At 38.6% G+C, this 16,623-nt stretch overlaps 2 protein-coding genes across 2 annotated transcripts in view; both read right to left on the bottom strand.

The window, feature by feature from the left end:
• LOC127535031 (integrator complex subunit 8-like) overlaps positions 1 to 2,671 on the bottom strand; it is a 2,778-nt gene extending 107 nt beyond the window's left edge. The window contains exons 1-3 of the mRNA XM_051951773.1: positions 2,505 to 2,671; positions 958 to 1,132; positions 6 to 95 (exon numbers count right to left, since the gene is read on the bottom strand). Coding sequence (XP_051807733.1) covers positions 6 to 95; positions 958 to 1,112 — 245 coding nt within the window. The 5' untranslated portion in view covers positions 1,113 to 1,132; positions 2,505 to 2,671. The remainder of the gene's footprint in view (positions 1 to 5; positions 96 to 957; positions 1,133 to 2,504) is intronic.
• Positions 2,672 to 14,420: 11,749 nt separating this feature from the next.
• LOC127535790 (uncharacterized) lies at positions 14,421 to 15,521 on the bottom strand. The gene is made up of 2 exons (XM_051954589.1): positions 15,304 to 15,521; positions 14,421 to 15,137 (listed from the first exon to the last, which is right to left on the bottom strand). The coding sequence occupies exons 1-2, from the start codon at positions 15,452 to 15,454 to the stop codon at positions 14,614 to 14,616; spliced, it is 675 nt and encodes a 224-aa protein (XP_051810549.1). The 5' UTR covers positions 15,455 to 15,521; the 3' UTR covers positions 14,421 to 14,613.
• Between the last annotated feature and the right edge of the window lie 1,102 nt (positions 15,522 to 16,623).

The raw sequence follows: 16,623 nt of genomic DNA on the forward strand, positions 1-16,623 counted from the left end.
GCGACAGATCCAGATCCACATGTTTCACACCTGGAGGCACTTTGCTGACACACAGCAGCTCATTCAGCAGCATGTTCAACACTGGGATGGTCAGTCTGGGGATGAAGAAGCAGGGGAGATAGTTACAGGATTCTACTGATACATTATCTGTCTAACTATGCTGCTTAATGTTTTATCCTTATCCAAGTTTGGTATTTGTGCTTCTTTGTCTGTTATTTTCTTTCTCGGCTACACAGTAAAGGAGGCCTTCACACCTCAGTTTATTCAGAGTTTAAGTAAAAGCTGTGCAGCGACTGTGAAGAACAAGAGTCACCGAGGGACTGAAGGTTGGGCCTGTTTGTCTGATGAGCTAAACAAAAGAATTCACTGAGACTAAATTTAGCCTTTTATGAAAGAAAACGACCATCAACTCATGATAATGTGCACACATTCATAATCAAAGTCATCACAGTGGTCAAAAGAAAAATAAGGCGACCCAGCTCACCGCCTTCTCTTCCTCAGATAAATAAACAGATGAGCATATCAGCTTAATTATCCTCACCCATATCCATGAACCCCACTAACCCCCATTCAATATGATCACAAACAATATCAGAACCCAAAGCAAACACGAATAACAAGAAAACTCATTCAGAGAGTGTAGTACTCCCTTGAAAATTTCATCCAAATCTGTTGGTCTGTTTTTGAGTAATGTTGCTGACAGACAGACAGACAGGACAGACAGACAGACAGAACAGAAGAAACAGAAGCCCGATCGTCACATAACTCTGATGCGTTCCTTGGCAGAGTAACAATCAGTATGCCCCTTAACCTTAGAATAAAAGTAACAGTTCACTCATGGCTTCCAGAGGTTAAAATAATTAGTTTCTCTTTAACTGTTCTGCATTTGGTTACTGAGAAACACCGCAGCCTCATTTCATTCTCAGAGAGCCCCCACCACATTACGACCCCACTCACCCTTTCTCCAGTGAATCCAGGTCCCACTTCATGTGTGCGGCGACCTTCAGCGCCAGCAGCTTCAGGGTTCGGTTCCTGCGGTTGTCTGCTGGAGGCTGAACCTGATTCTGCTCGTTCACCGACGGTTTGGACGCCTGCTCCAGGAACTGGACCATCAGCTGCACCGGAGTCGGGTCTGAGGGAACACATACGCCCCAACAGTTTAGGTGTTAGATTTTGTTACTGATACTTTTTTTGACTTGTACATAACTTTCAAAAGTAATGCCGAGGTATATAATAATGTATGACGGAAAAAAGTGGCTACTGGAAATTATATAAGACAAGAATGCTGGTCGTAAACTATTACTTCAACATTAATGCATAAATAACAATAGTCCAGGATTATTAAGTATGTCGACCAGACAGACAGAAGATCAGCCAGGACCAGAGCCTCTCACAAGTTTAAAGATACTGTTTATCAGTCATTAAACTAAAGTATAAAAAGATATACAAAAGAAGAAATAACCGTAAGGACATGAAAAGAAACACTGCAAAGACATGCAAAGCCACTACAAAATGATGCACACACACAACAAAAGATGCAAAAATGACCACAATATGAGCCAAAATGATCACAATAGGACTGAAATTGCACACAAAGAGACACCAAACAACTATAAAGAGATGTAAAGTGACCACAATAAGATGTAAAATGACCACAGAGAAACAATACGACCACAATACCACTGAAGTTGACCACAAAGAGGCAAAATTAAGTAAATAGGTAATTATAAGAGAAACAAAATTACCAAGCCACGAAAATTATCACAGAGACACAAACCAATGACAGAGATGAAAAATGAAAACACCATGACACAAAGTGTCTACTACACACAAAATGAACAAAAAAAACATTTAAAATGACAGCAAACATGCAAAATTACCCTCCAAAATCACATTTTTACCATAAAGATAAACTTAATTACCAAGGCTTGTACCACTGCAGGATGTTATATAAAAGGTAATATGTTCATGCACCAACTGCTGGTTGTACTTTCACTTAAAAACATTAAAATTTGCTATTAATAATTCTGCAGCTGCCTGTAAAATTTTAAAAGCATGACAATTTCTTGCCATTTTGATGACGATATAATATTTGGTAAGAATCGATAGTGTTTAGATGCTGAAAACACGGTCGCATTTAATATATTTTCTAAAAGTTTCATGACAAAATTAACTTGATTAAATCATTATTTTTCACGCTCACTTCTAAAAGGTTAAAGTGTCAGATAAGCGAGTTAGCCAAACATCGAGAACTGTCCAGTTCTATGTGACATGAGTAGCTTGAATTTTAAACACGGGTCCTACCAGCTGGGCGGGGACTCACACTTTGACGGAAGGGAGTATTTCTGAGTTAAGCAGCGCGGGCTGCTGCTGTGAATAAACCGAGCGCACGTCTTCCACCCGCGCTCTGTTGTGTTTGCAGGCAGCGCTGTTCCGGCTAACATTTAAGCTAACTAGCTACAGTTTCCATCCTGAACCGGACACGGAGGAACCGACTGTCTTACCTGAACGGGAACAAATCAACAAGAAGAAGATAAAAATGTTCAAAAAACGCTCTAAAAGCTCAGAGTAAACGCCCGGAGCAGCGACACCGACTGATTCTCACATAATTCATTCTGCGCCTCTTCATCGCTCCTCCATCATTCCGGTTCCACTCTGTCGCCAAGGAGACGCACGAAACGCCATGTCTGCGCATGTTTATGCTGCGTTCAGGTCACATGTTCAAACTGTGATTAAACACAGCTGAGCGACAAACCCTGTTCATGGCTATCTCTGACTTTTAATTCTCACGGATTCCCCATCTCTCAAGCTAGCAGCGTCTTTAAAAATACAACCTTAGCGCTAATTAGCAGTAACAGCGTCCATAAAGCTAGTTTCTATGGGCCTCTACACTGTTTTTATGTAAACAGTTCCACTTGTTGTTGAACTAATGCACAAATATAACAAAAATGTGCTAATTTAGGCTAATTACATGGTGCGGCTATAAGGTTAGCACTGGGGCTGATCACAATTGGAATAAAGCAGTTACTAGGTTTAAAATTATTGCTTTTCCGGTTTTCTCGAGATTTGGTGGACGCAACACTATCATGGTGGCTGATAGATGCCTGTATTTAATTATAATCTGATAATTAAACAAAGCCTACACTACTTAACTGAGGCCGAAGTTATTTTAATTGACAGTTTTCTGCCCATCCCAGAGAGGAAATTAGAAAGAAAAAAAGTAAAAAAATAAAAATTCAGGAAAACCAAAAATGAAAAGAAATGGCAAACAAAAAAGTTAGGTTCCAGGAATTCATTCTTATATTGCTGCTCTTTGTGTTTATCAAAAGTTGTAAATTTTAATAAGACCAGTTAAGATAATAATATAAATGTTTAAAACTTGAAAAAAATGCTAAAAGTTAAAATGCTTGCATTGGCAGTTTAGAATTACATATTTTGTAATAAAAAATAATCATTAGAATATTTTTTTCCTGTTTTAATTAGTTTTTAATTTCTGTCTTTACTTGGTATGCAAGCAAACATATTTAAAGAAAAAACTTTAAAAGTACTTAAGTAAATTCTCACATTTGATAATGTAGAAACATAAACAGTCAAGTATTTTTTCTTGAATAAAGACATGAACTGACTAATCACTTCAGCTGTATTTGCTTTTACTGCTGGACAATTTCCAGAGCAAACTGCTTCATAAGCTCCTCTTCCTATATCTTAATTTATGGTGGTACAAACAGCACAATATCTCCCTGTAAAGTGTAGATTCATTTTTAGGTCAACGGTTATCTTGTATGTATTACAACATCATTAATCATATTTATACACACTGCAGTGCTGTTGTGTTTTCATTGTTTCAGTGGAACTTAATCTTATGTGTCTAAATATCGACTATGGCAGGACTAAAGCAGCAACAATTCATCAAAAAAATCGATTAGTTGTCCTGTCATAGCCATCAATTAATCTGTTTGAGTTGTTTTATGAAGAAAAAAAACAGTCAATGTGAATATTCTCTGGTTTCTTGCCTCCTCTGTGACAGTAAACTGAACATCTTTGGGTTTTGGACAAAACAAGACTTTTCATTTTGGAATTTGAGAAACACTGATGGACATTTGGCTGCACAGTGGAGTAGTGGTTAGCACTTTCGCCTTGCAGCAAGCAGATCCCTGGTTGGAGTCCCGGCCTGAGCCCAGGATCTTTCTGCATGGAGTTTGCATGTTCTCCCTGTGCATGTGTGGGTTTTCTCCGGGTACTCCGGCTTCCTCCCACAGTCCAAAAACATGCTGAGGTTAATTGGTTATTCTAAATTGCCCGTAGGTGTGAGTGTGATTGTTTGTCTGTATATGTAGCCCTGTGACAGACTGGTGACCTGTCCAGGGTGTCCCCTGCCTTCACCCGAGTCACCTGGGATAGACTCCAGCACCCCCGTGACCCTAGTGAGGATAAAGCGGTGTATCGAGAATGGAGAATGGATGATGGACATTTTTCAGTATTTTGTTGCATTTTAAAGATCAAACAATTCATAAATTAATGCAAAAAAATAATTAAAAGATTAATGGACACTAAAATGAATCATTAGATGCAGCCCTATTAAAAATACATTTACTGAACTTTCCTCTCTATCGTGGTAACAGACAAGGGGACCCTCTTAGTCCTCTGCTTTTTGCTATAGCCATTGAGCCCCTTGCTCAAACTATTAGGCAGAATACTGGTATTTTCTGTATTGGAGTCAAAAAAAGAGAGCATGTAATTTCGCTGTATGCAGATGATATTTTGATTTTCCTTTCCAGGCCACAAATCTCCATTCCTAACCTTATTCATTTAATCTCCTCATATGGCTCATTCTCAGGATACAAAATTAATATGTCCAAATCTGAAGCTATGCCTTTGGGGTCTTTAGAGCTTACCTCATTCTTACCAGGGTCCTTTCCTTTTCATTGGTCACCCTCTGGGTTCGTATATTTGGGGGTGCATATTACTCCATCTTTTGGGGATATGTTTAAAACCAGTTTTCCTCCTCTTTTTGAGACCATAAGAGCAGACTTAGAGCGCTGGTCTCCTCTTCCCCTTTCTTGGCTTGGCAGGGTCGCTCTCATTAAGATGTGCATCTTGCCTAGGTTACTTTACCCATTACAAATGATTCCTATTTTGCTGTCAAAAAAGGTCATTAAGGTACTTGAGGGCTGGTTAAGCTCGTTTATCTGGAGCAAAAGGAAACCAAGGTTAAAAATGGCTAAACTCCAGTTGTCTGGTCCTGAAGGGGGTTTGGACTTGCCTAATTTAAGGCTTTATCAGCTGGCAATTCATCTTCGTGTCATGGGAGCCTGGTATAAATCAGACCCTTCATGCATTTGGTTTGACATTGAATCCTGTATGTCTGAGTGTCCCCTATGGAATCTGTTATTTATAAAAAACATGGAAACAGTCAGAAACTCCTGCTCTAACCCTATAACTTTAAGCACTCTAAAAGCCTGGAGAATTATTCGTAATTTAGAGGGTCGTGTACAGTTAACTTCTCCTCTAACTCCGCTTCTGAATAACCCTGATTTTTTGCCAGGTTCTTTAGATAAGGGTTATTCAGTCTGGTTTGAACAGGGTATGGTGAAGCTAGGTGATCTTTTCTGTGGTACAGGATTTCTATCCTTCCAGCAACTGCAACAGAGACATGGTTTAGAAAATAGTCATTTTTTTAGATATTTACAAATCAGGCACTTTGTTTCTAAGGATACTACATTGTTCTCCAGGAATGACATCTCAGAGGTAGAACGTGCCTTACTGTTGCAGCCGTCTATGAAACATATTAGGTTTTTTTATAGGGCACTGAATTCAAATTTAAATTTGTCTTTAATTTCTCAGAGTACAAGGGAAGCGTGGGAGAGAGATCTTGGAATCTCTATTGAGGTTTCAAAATGGGAGAGGGTATGGCTGCAGGCTATGAAAATCTCTATTTGTAACCGTACTAAGTCAACCCAATTTAAGATTCTCCACCGGATTTATACAAGTCCAGCCCTGAAAAATAAAATGGATTCTAAGACTTCCCCTATCTGTTGTAAATGTAACACTGATGTTGGTAATTTCATTCACTGTTTCTGGACATGTACAGAGCTGCAAAACTACTGGTCAGGCATTGTAACAGAACTATGTGCTATTTTCGGAGTATCAATAGACCTGGACCCAATGTGCCTTCTCCTTGGTTTTCCTGATCATCATATTGTGAATGTAAATCATAAAAGACTCTTTAATCTATTGACTTTCGCTGCCAGAAAGAACATTTTGCTTTTCTGGATTAAAGACTCTGCTCCCTCCAAAAAGTCCTGGCATAACCTGATCATGGACAGTATCCCTAATGAATACATTACTTGTTTGTTGCATTCTTCTTTGGGAAGTTTTTATCAGCTCTGGGAGCCATACTTAAAACACATTGGTCCTCAGCTCTCATCTTCCATTTTACTTGGCTTCCCTAGTAACTAGGTATGCTCCCTCATTCATAAAAAGTAAATACATGTATACTTTTGTTTAACTTCTATTTTTATTCATTTCTGCTGTAATGTGCTAAATGCTGTATTCTTGATTGTTATTGTATACCCACTTGGACCTGTGTACGTTTTGCCTGAGCTTTGTTCTTTGTTCTTCAAAAAATAAAAAAAATATTAAAAAAAAAAAACAGTTAGAAAGCGAGCGTTCCAGATGTTAAATCAATTGTGAGTTAAATAAATAAAGCTTATTTTACTGTATGAGTTCTAAAAAAAAAAAAAAAATACATTTACGGGCCACAAATCAAATGCAATTAAATACAGCAGGATCATAACAGAACTGGAGGACATTTTATGTCCCATTCATCAAATTTCAAATAATCCATGTCCAAATACTAAAACATGCAGTTGTTGTTTAAATGTTCTTGTCCTGAGACCAAATCTTTAAAAAAATAAAATAAATCGGAGAATGTTTATAAAGAATTTTAAAACCCAAATAAGTCTGGAGTTTCCCCTAAAATTCCATTTTTCTCTTGTCCCACCCCCCTGATGACCAAATTGAATGTCAAATAAAACTGTTAAATTTAAATGTAATATTAACTGTATATACATCTAGTGTATTAATATCTCTTTAACGTGTGTTTTCTCTCCACAGCCTTCAGGTCATCTAAATTCATGTATCCCTGCTTTTCTCCCTAAAGCACCACAGTTATTAAAACATCACGCAACACTGGTTCATATAGCTCAACAACAAAATATAAAAACATTTTCTTTACCATGTTCACACCGGTTTTCTCTCTCAATAGCATTATCCATCATGTCATATCTATGTACATACCCATATGTACATTTATCAAGCCTCATCTGTAGATGTGAAAGGTGTCCATAGTCTTTAGTTTATCTTCATTTGTTGGCTTTATTGTAACTTATCTTGACTTGACTCATCTTGACTTAACTTATCTTGATTAAATGGATCTTGATTTACCTTGACTTTTCATATCTTGACTCAGCTTATCTTGACTTATCTTATATTGACTTCACTAATCAATGTTGTTTTACTTAAATGTATTGGCGTCCTGCTGCGTTCTCTTTCTAGATAAACACACACCCAGATGTACACAGGATGTAAAAGAAAACAAGGTTTGTCGGTGAGAACAGCTTCTTCTGTAAATCCAGGGTCCGGTTATAACGCTAACATCCCTGTTTCAGGAGCTTTCAGTGGTGGAAAGAGCTCAGAGTGCAGCTCCTTATACAGCAAATTGCGTTGTTCTGTGTGATCTGAACACGTCTCTATTTTTATTTTTGTCTTCTCTAATTCAAATCTCACTGAAGTTGTTGGTTTTTAAGTTTCAATAAATAATTTGATGGAATGCCAGATGTGAACTGCTTCCAAGAATGTTTAGAAAGACATTAAATTATACACAAAGTATGTCATATTCTGAACAATTTTGAACTGTGTTGAAGTCAGGTCATTTAAAAGCAAATCTAACTGCTTTTTCTTGTAAGGTATGTCAGTGCAGCTCATCGTTGAAACAAATGTGACTCTCCTGTGTCTGGTTCAGTGTTGAAGAAGCTCCACGTTGATCCACCATCAGTGAAGAAAACACTCTGATCATCTGACTTAACAGTAAACCAGTCGAGTTGTAGTGAAATAGTGATAAATATGAACAACACAAATATGGAGTCGCTTTGAAACGTGTCCAGACCGTTCAAACATTTAGTTTTTTTTTGTGCTGAATGAATACAAGTTTCCTCCATCAGTCTGTCATCAACAACCCAACATGACAAAGAGTAAAACTTCTTTTCACAGATTTTTGTAAATTTATTAAACATCAAAATTGAAATACCTCAAAATCACTTTTCACAAAACATCACAAAAGTAAATCTTATTTTTTTATATTTATTCAAGAAGTATTAAATTCACATTAATACAGCAAGATGTGAAAAACAATGTTACTAAAAGGTACTTTCAGTACACATTTTTAAAAAAATGTTTACAATAAATTATATCTTACTGTTGACAATATTTCAATGTCATGCTTAAAACATGAGATCATATTAAACAGTCCAAAAGTTTTTAAAGTGAATCTTTGCTACAATAAACAGTTTTTATATTTTTACAATGATTATTTAATAAGATTAGATGTTGTGCTAATAATTATAAATAACATCAAAATGTTAAAAGGCCATTTACATTTTATTTGTAATACACATGAACAGTTTTAAATATATTTTAACAATAAACAAAGGAAATATTACATTTTACAATGTTTATCTTACAGGTTCTTGTGTTAGAATAAACAATAACAGTTTTAAAGTTTTTATATTAAACTAAGTAAGTTATTGATGTCAGTTTTTTTCTTTTACATTTTAATTAACCCTCCTGTTGTCCTCATTTACAGGCACCAAAAAATATTGTTTCCTTCTCTGAAAAAAAATCCAAAAATTCAGCAAAAAATTCCCCAAATTTCTGAAAATTTGCAAAATCTTCAGGAAGAAAATTCCATTATTCCTTAAAAGTGTCCTTTAAAACTTTTATTTTTAAAATCCCCACATTTGTGGGATGATGAGTAAAAATCTTCCAAAAAAATCAGAAAAATATCTGAAGTGATGACATATATATCAGTAACACTTCTAATATTGTCTTTAAGAACATTCACATAAAAATCAACCAAAACTGGATTTTGGTTGATTTTGTTGTGAATGGTCTTAAGAAACATTTTTAACATTTCATTTTTCCATCAAAAAATGTTCAAAGATTTCCCAAAACTGTTGAAAATGTGGACATCAGAAGTGTCACTGTGAAAATATATATATTTTTCCACATTTTCAAACTTTAAAACGGGTCAACTTTGACCTGCAGGACAACAGGAGGGTTAAACTAGCAAATCTAACTTTTGACAATGTTTATCTCCAAAGTTCTCATCTTACGTTGGATCATAACAAAGATATTCAAAAGGTTTTACATTAAACATTAACAAAGCATTAAACATCTTCTCTGTCTGGCTGTCAGAGCTCAGAGACAAACAGGTGGCAGCTTCCTCTGTCTTCATTTGATGCTTTGTGAGGAGCTTCCTAAACCCACCGGCACAGAACCAGCTCATGATGGAAACTAGTTCTGTGCAGGCAGAGTCAGGACGCCCCTCAGCGGCTGGAGACGTTGCTGTTGGAGGCAGGGGCGTCTGAATTGGAGCGCTGACCTGGCAAACAGAAAAACAGGACCCAAAAATCAAACTTTGACTCGTTCCTGGCTGCTGAACTGTTGAATTATAATTATCAGTGCTTCTTAACAGACATGGAGCCATAAATAAATGTACAGTAGGTGTGGAACGGTTCTAAGCTCTATCAGTTCACATCAACATACAGAAAGTTTACTTTAGCTCATCACCACTTCATGTCCCTGTTGGTGCTTTTGTCGTCTTTGTGAGGACTCACTTAGTCAGCTGACTGAAAACGCTCCTCCAACCCTCCAGTGGGTTCCTGGTCGTCCATCCTTCTGGTCTGGTCCGTTCGGTCCTCTCTGCCCACCATCCAGGAGTTCCCTGAACGGAACTCCTGGATGATGGATGAAGAAACAAAACATAAAGTTCTACAGTCAGTAAAATGCTTCAATTATAAATTATCATGAAGAGATATTAAATCCTGAGAAACTGATGAAGTAATAACTTACCTTTTTCGGAGGAAGAAAGAAACAAAGTTAGTATCATGGATAATAGTTAAATATTGAAAAATGTGCAGTTGGAATTTTGCTTACCTCTGATAGAGAGAAGAAGAAACACACCTGTATTTGTCAGGTGCTCATACCTACCACCTCCCACATTGTCTGATGACGCTAAGACATGTGAAGGAGGATTTTTACTATTTGCAGGGATCTTGATGTTTTTTGATCCGTGCAGTAAGAAGTGGGAGCTGCCTGTCAGCTGGAACTTCTCCGATCAGAGCTTCCACCAGTTTCAGGACTAATCGGAGTCGCTATCATCTGGACTCCGAAAAGGCCTGAACCAGCTTCCACCCGTCACAGAGAAGCCCGGGCTTGATGTGGAGGGACCCGACGCACTGTGGTCTGTGGACGAAGTGGATGGTCCAGGCTGCGCGTCGTCCTCTTCGCTGACCCGCTGCCTCTTCGTACTTACCTGAGCCTCCACATCGCACTCCTCCCGGATCCTCTTGAGGAAGGAGCTGATGTGGACGGCAAGGTCCTCTGGGGGAGCAGCGGGAGCAGCGATGACCGGAGCACCAGCAGGAGGGGGGAGACGCTGGACAAGGGGGGAGCGGGGTCGGCCGTCCTCTTCTTCGCCGTCCTCCAGGTCTTCTTCGTCCTCGTCCAGGCTGTCGTAGCCGGAGTCTTCGCTGGTGCTCCAGTCGGACCAGGCGTCGGAGTCTTCCGTCTCGGGGTCTTCCTCTTCAGAGTCTTCTTCCTCTGGGTCTTCTTCCTCTCGGTCTTCTCCCTCTGGGTCTTCTTCTTCCTCGTATGGAGCCAGAACATCGTAGAAGATGGGAGCGTCGTCGTCATCAAAGATCCAGATGGTCTCCGGGAATCCGACGGCAGGGGGATGCTCCACGGCGTAGTCCACAGACCCTGAGAGGAAACAAGGTCATCACATGTTAGTACTTCTAACATCATTAGATATCAGGACTAAATCATCTACAGTCACAACTAAAGTTAATAACAGTTCACTATAACCATCCAACAACGGTGTCAACGCCACAAACACTAAATCAGTAATTCTGCAGTCTGTTCTTTCATGTGAGACTTTATGAAAACAATTATTTACTCTATTTTGGTCACTTGGAAAAACTTAAGTCTTGACAATTCAGATGACGAGTTTGTTCACATTCATAGTGATTTAGTAATTAGAAATGTGTAAATGATGTGCTGTAATGCAACACAACACAATGCAACACAACACAGCTGAACATGACACACCACAATGCAGCACAAAGCAGGACAGCACAACACACTCCAACACAACATAGTACAATATGACAGTACGAAGTTCAACACAATTCCAAATAACACAGCACAGATAACAAAGTACAATGCAACAGGGCACAACAGAACTCAAAACAACACAACACCACACAGCACAGTGCAGCACAACACAACACAATGCAGTCCAACACAAAACAACGTAGTACAACACAATGCAACACAACACAGGAAACCATCACACTACACAGGATTACGCAACAAAACACAACAGAGACCCACACAACCCACCATCATACAGTTTACCACAAAACAATGTAATACAACACAACATGGCACAACACAGCAAAATACAACGCAGAGCAACACAACAAAACACGGGATAACACAAATATACACAATATAATTTAATACTACACAGCACAATATAACACAACACAACAAAAGACGGCACTTTACCTCTCTGATCATTAATGTTACAACCAAAACACGGCAACAGGCAACAATGAAGTCACATTTTATGACTAATTATTGTGACTGTCGCTGGTTCAGGTCATCATCACACATTTATGAAATCCTAAATAAACTGAATGTTTTCCACTAAGTGAACTTTTCTCCTCAAACACAGCAGCGTCCTTTCTCCTGGACTGTTTTAAGTGTCCTCACTCAGATAAGCAGCATGTTAACTGCACCTGTATTAGTCTGTGTGCATCAGATAATCAGTCACATCAGCAGTAGAAAGCAAAGTAAATCATTGTGTTCTTTCTTAACCGACAGAATAAACCAACCAGCAACAGAGATCCTTTACAAATAAAACAACATGAGCAAAAAAATATGAAACTAGCAGATTAGCACAATTTATTCACCAAATCTATGAGTTTAAATCATAGTGACTGAATGGAGACGGTGGTACACCTGCAGCCTCATTCAAGTGGTAAAAGAATCATTTTGTCATTCTTATGAGATTCAACAAATACAAACTGTGTGATGAATAAAATAATAGTTCACGTTAAAGGTCCATAAACAGTCAGACACAAAGTTTAGGTTGAGCAGAGTGAAAATGTGATTTTTAAAGCGACTCAGAGCAACACAGAGGAGAGGCCTGCTGCATTCTGAAGACTCCATCGTCTCCATGGATACAGCAAAAACACATTTCTGGCATTTTATCATTTCTGCCCCAGTTGGCATCATTTGTTTTAGTTTTCAAAAAAATTCATGGAAAATTTGATCAATTTGATGCCCTTAAATCAAAATTACAGAGTTTCCAAATCACTACGCCAATGATTAATAAATTAGATTAACCCTCTCCTGAGAGAAGTTTTACATTTTATGCTTCAAATAATCATTTTAAAAAATCGTCCAATAACTGTTAATCACTAAATCTGTGTTTTTATCAACAGTTACAATTTAGAAAGTCACACTGGTTTCTACACTGACACAGCTGTAAGGATTTCAGACAGATAAATAACATAATTCCATCAATAAAAAGCTACATTATTAATAATCTATTCATAATCTTACCAGTAGCGTCGCGGTGCACCTCCACGGCAACTCCCACGTATCCCTCGACGTCCATCAGTCTGAGGTCCATCTCCAGGTCTTCAGGGATCCAAAGGTGATTCAAGGATCCACCAAGAGTCGTTTTTATAAACGTCTTCTTAACTGGACTTCTTTGGCCGAAGGTTTCCTCTTCAGGTCTTCGGTTTCCAAAAGTGTCCTCTTCAGGTCTTCTCTTTCAGAGTCTGAGAGTGTCCTCTTCAGGTCTCCAAAAGTGTCTTCTTCTTCAAGTCTTCGCTTTCCAAAAGTTTTGCTTTCCAACTATTCTCTTTCTGCAGCTGATCTTTGAACAGGTCAATCCAAGTCCAAGAGCAGGTGAAAAAGGGAAACTTCAGAAGGTTTCAGCCTTTATATAGGCTCCCTGGGTGCATCAAAAAATGCCAGAATTGTTTTTGTTCGGTGCACCATGGAGACGATGGAATCATCCAATACAGAAGTTCTCTGTCACATAAATTCTGGTCACCTGCCTGAATGAAGACTAGAAGTCACTCTTGTCATCAACCTTCTTCCAGCTGACTTCACATTTATTCACATGTTCTCTGTTGCAATTTGACAAAGCAGCTGCTTGAAGACTGATTTTGTTTTGACCCCTGGATCTGACATCCCAGAACCAAACACCACAGAGCTCCACAGGGACTCATTGTTTGTAAAATCAGTAAAAGTGATACATCTATCAGAGAAATGTCTGACATATCAGAGGGACTGGTGTAAAGTATCTGAGTAAATGTACCCAATTACTTTACTTAAATGCAGTTTAAGTGGTTTAGACTTGAATATTTTAACTAGGGCTGGGTCTTTAACTCGTTAATTTCGATGAAGTAATTACAGCACATTTAATCGCACCGTTCTCAGTTCCCTAATTTGTGGCACACCAGTAACACTGATGAACACTCCAGCCCAGTAGGAGGTAGTAATGAACCTAAAGTGTGTCTGCAGCATACGGTCTATGGTCTGCAGTGAAGAAGATACACAGGAGTGATGTCAGCGCATAAGAAGTTTTGGTAAACAGTGAAGGAAAATGAGACTCATTGAGCTTGTTGGGAGGAAAGTTTCCTGAAAATCTTCCTGATGTCAGACAGATGAAAAATGCAGATAAATAGAAATGAACAAACATTTTTCTTTTTTGGGATTATTTTTTTCATTGATGTCTCTTGTAATTGTGGGAACATTTTATTTAATCAACTTAACCCTCTACTGCATGACTTATTAAATTTTTTGGGGGGAAATTTCTCATTCTATTTTAGGGAAGCTTTGGGGTCCCTGATCATACATTAATAATAAAATTTGACCCCCCAACCCCCCTCAATCAGATATTGGTTTGTTGCTTCAAGGCAACAATGTGCGACAAGGGTAAGAAAATACCAAGGTTTTCTCAAGTAAGTTATATTCCTGGAACAAGGAAAATACACAATGTTATCCAAAGTTTTTATTTGATCAACAAATAAAACATTCAAATAAACAAGCAATTCATTATAAAAACACCATCATAAATCTATTTCAGGTACTTAGGCACTTTCTTAAACAGAATAATCAGGAAGCACATGTTCTTTATCCACTCACATGGAGTTACACTTGCATTCATACACATGCACACACATGAACGCACACACACGAACACACAACTGACCCCTGATCTCACACAAGTGATTCAGGGATCTGTCTTGTTTATCCAGTGTGGAACTTCAGGAAGCAGTTGCGATCGGGGGTAAAGCAGAGGTGGACATTACATTTGCGGCACATAGCTTTTGGTGTACCATTGCACCGTGGCACCCTGCATCTCCCCTTGTCCCCGGTCATAATGAGCCAGTGAGCTGTTTGATCCAGGCGGACATCTGGGACTGGAATGGGAGCTGTGGGTCCTCTCTTCATCTTCTCCTCATACGCGGCAGCAATGGACAGGCTGTGACGACCTCTCTTCTTCTCCAGGCTCTTCCCACTTTTGCAGAGGCCCTCTGCAATAAATGACTTGAAAGTATAAAGCTTAATTACCTCTTTCTTCCTCATACCACTGCCTTCACAGTCTCTTCGGTAGAGCAGCCAGGTGGTGCTGATGATCATGTCCAGGAGGTGGTAGTTAGTGTTGTGGAGTTTTCTCCATCTCGGGAGGTGAGGCACTTCAGCCACCTCTTCATGTTCATCTCCTTGCTCTTCCTCTGTCTCAGACTCGCTGTATTGAGGCTGGTTTTCTCCTGAACAGAAGAAAAAGGAAGCACATATTAGAAACACACAGATATACAGTCACCCACATGCGCACGCACGCGCACGCACGCGCACACACGCACACACGCACACACACACACACACTTTTCCAAATGACCCCTAACTGACCCCTGAGCTATGAAGTGTCCCTCAAACCTGACTCAGGGATCCATTCCTCCTGGTCCGTTTCCTCACTGTCACTGTCAAGTTCACTGTCCTCGCTGTCTGTGGGAATGGCCCGAACCTCAAAATCCTCCCACTTCCTTCCATAAAATGTATTAACATCCATGTCCTGTATAAATACCATTAGATTGTAAAGTAAAAATATTGACAATGTTCATTTATGCATAAAAACACATCTCCATACATACACATGCAAATGCATTACATTGTCTGAATAAAATTGGGCTAGCTGCACAATGTTGCCAAATGAAAAAACACAGTTTTAATATATAAATAAAAACAAAATAAGTATTTAAACAATCAAACAAGCTTCCCTGTACATGCATGCACATGCACATATTTTTTTGGTATAAAGGTATTCAATTTTAACATGTTGAAAAGTGAAATTAATCTTACCAATCTGTAGCATGTGTCCCATGCCGCTTGACTTCCTGAAAGGACTGCTCCACCCCCAAACAAAAGGGTACACCCACTTCAAATGGTCATTTCATTGGACAGAGATGTGTCTGGTAGTATTATTTGAAAAAAAAATTAAGAATTCTTTTAAAGGGCCAGTGTGGGATTGTAAAATGTGGTTTGTTGCCTGAGGGCAACGCCATGCAGTAGAGGGATATTTCAAATGATAATTATTATGCATGTGTCCCACAACAACCCTGTTAGCAGAACCTTTTTCAGGTGGTAGAAGAACACAGTGAATCACATGAAACACTGGAATTAACATCATCAAACAGATTTCCTAAAGAATGTGTAGAGCAAAGCTGTGGCCTCCCTTCTATTTTTCATGTTTTCATCACATTGGCAGCCATGATTGAATGTCTCACTCTACCTCATATCATCAGGATCAGACTCATTGTTTTTATTTTTTTCCATCAGTCAGTTTGTCCTCTTGGTCAGCAGTAACAGCTAGCTAAATATCTAGCTTCTACTGCTGAGAAAAAAAGCTAACATTAGCACGGATTAGCAACCCTGATACTGTGATTAGAGTAGGGTTAGCAAACAACAAATAAAACATGGAATAAAAATGGTTCCATTGATGTGTAACCTGAGCTAATCAAGCCTTCCATAGTTTATGACCTATTATGATGAATATGTAGTAGAAAATTGTAAAACAGAAGGTTAATTTTTCAAAAATTTTGAAGCCCAAATGTCCTCCAGGCCTGGAATGACCCAACGGCTTTGCCATAAATTGAACTTTTTGCTTCTCCATTTTCAGTTTCTGACCTTTTTTTAATCTATCATGGTTGTTTCACGTGTACTTTACTCTTCATGTATGTTAATGGGATGGACAAAATA

The sequence above is a fragment of the Acanthochromis polyacanthus genome, chromosome 1 (genome assembly GCF_021347895.1).
Source record: "Acanthochromis polyacanthus isolate Apoly-LR-REF ecotype Palm Island chromosome 1, KAUST_Apoly_ChrSc, whole genome shotgun sequence".
Taxonomy (NCBI): Eukaryota; Metazoa; Chordata; class Actinopteri; family Pomacentridae; genus Acanthochromis; species Acanthochromis polyacanthus.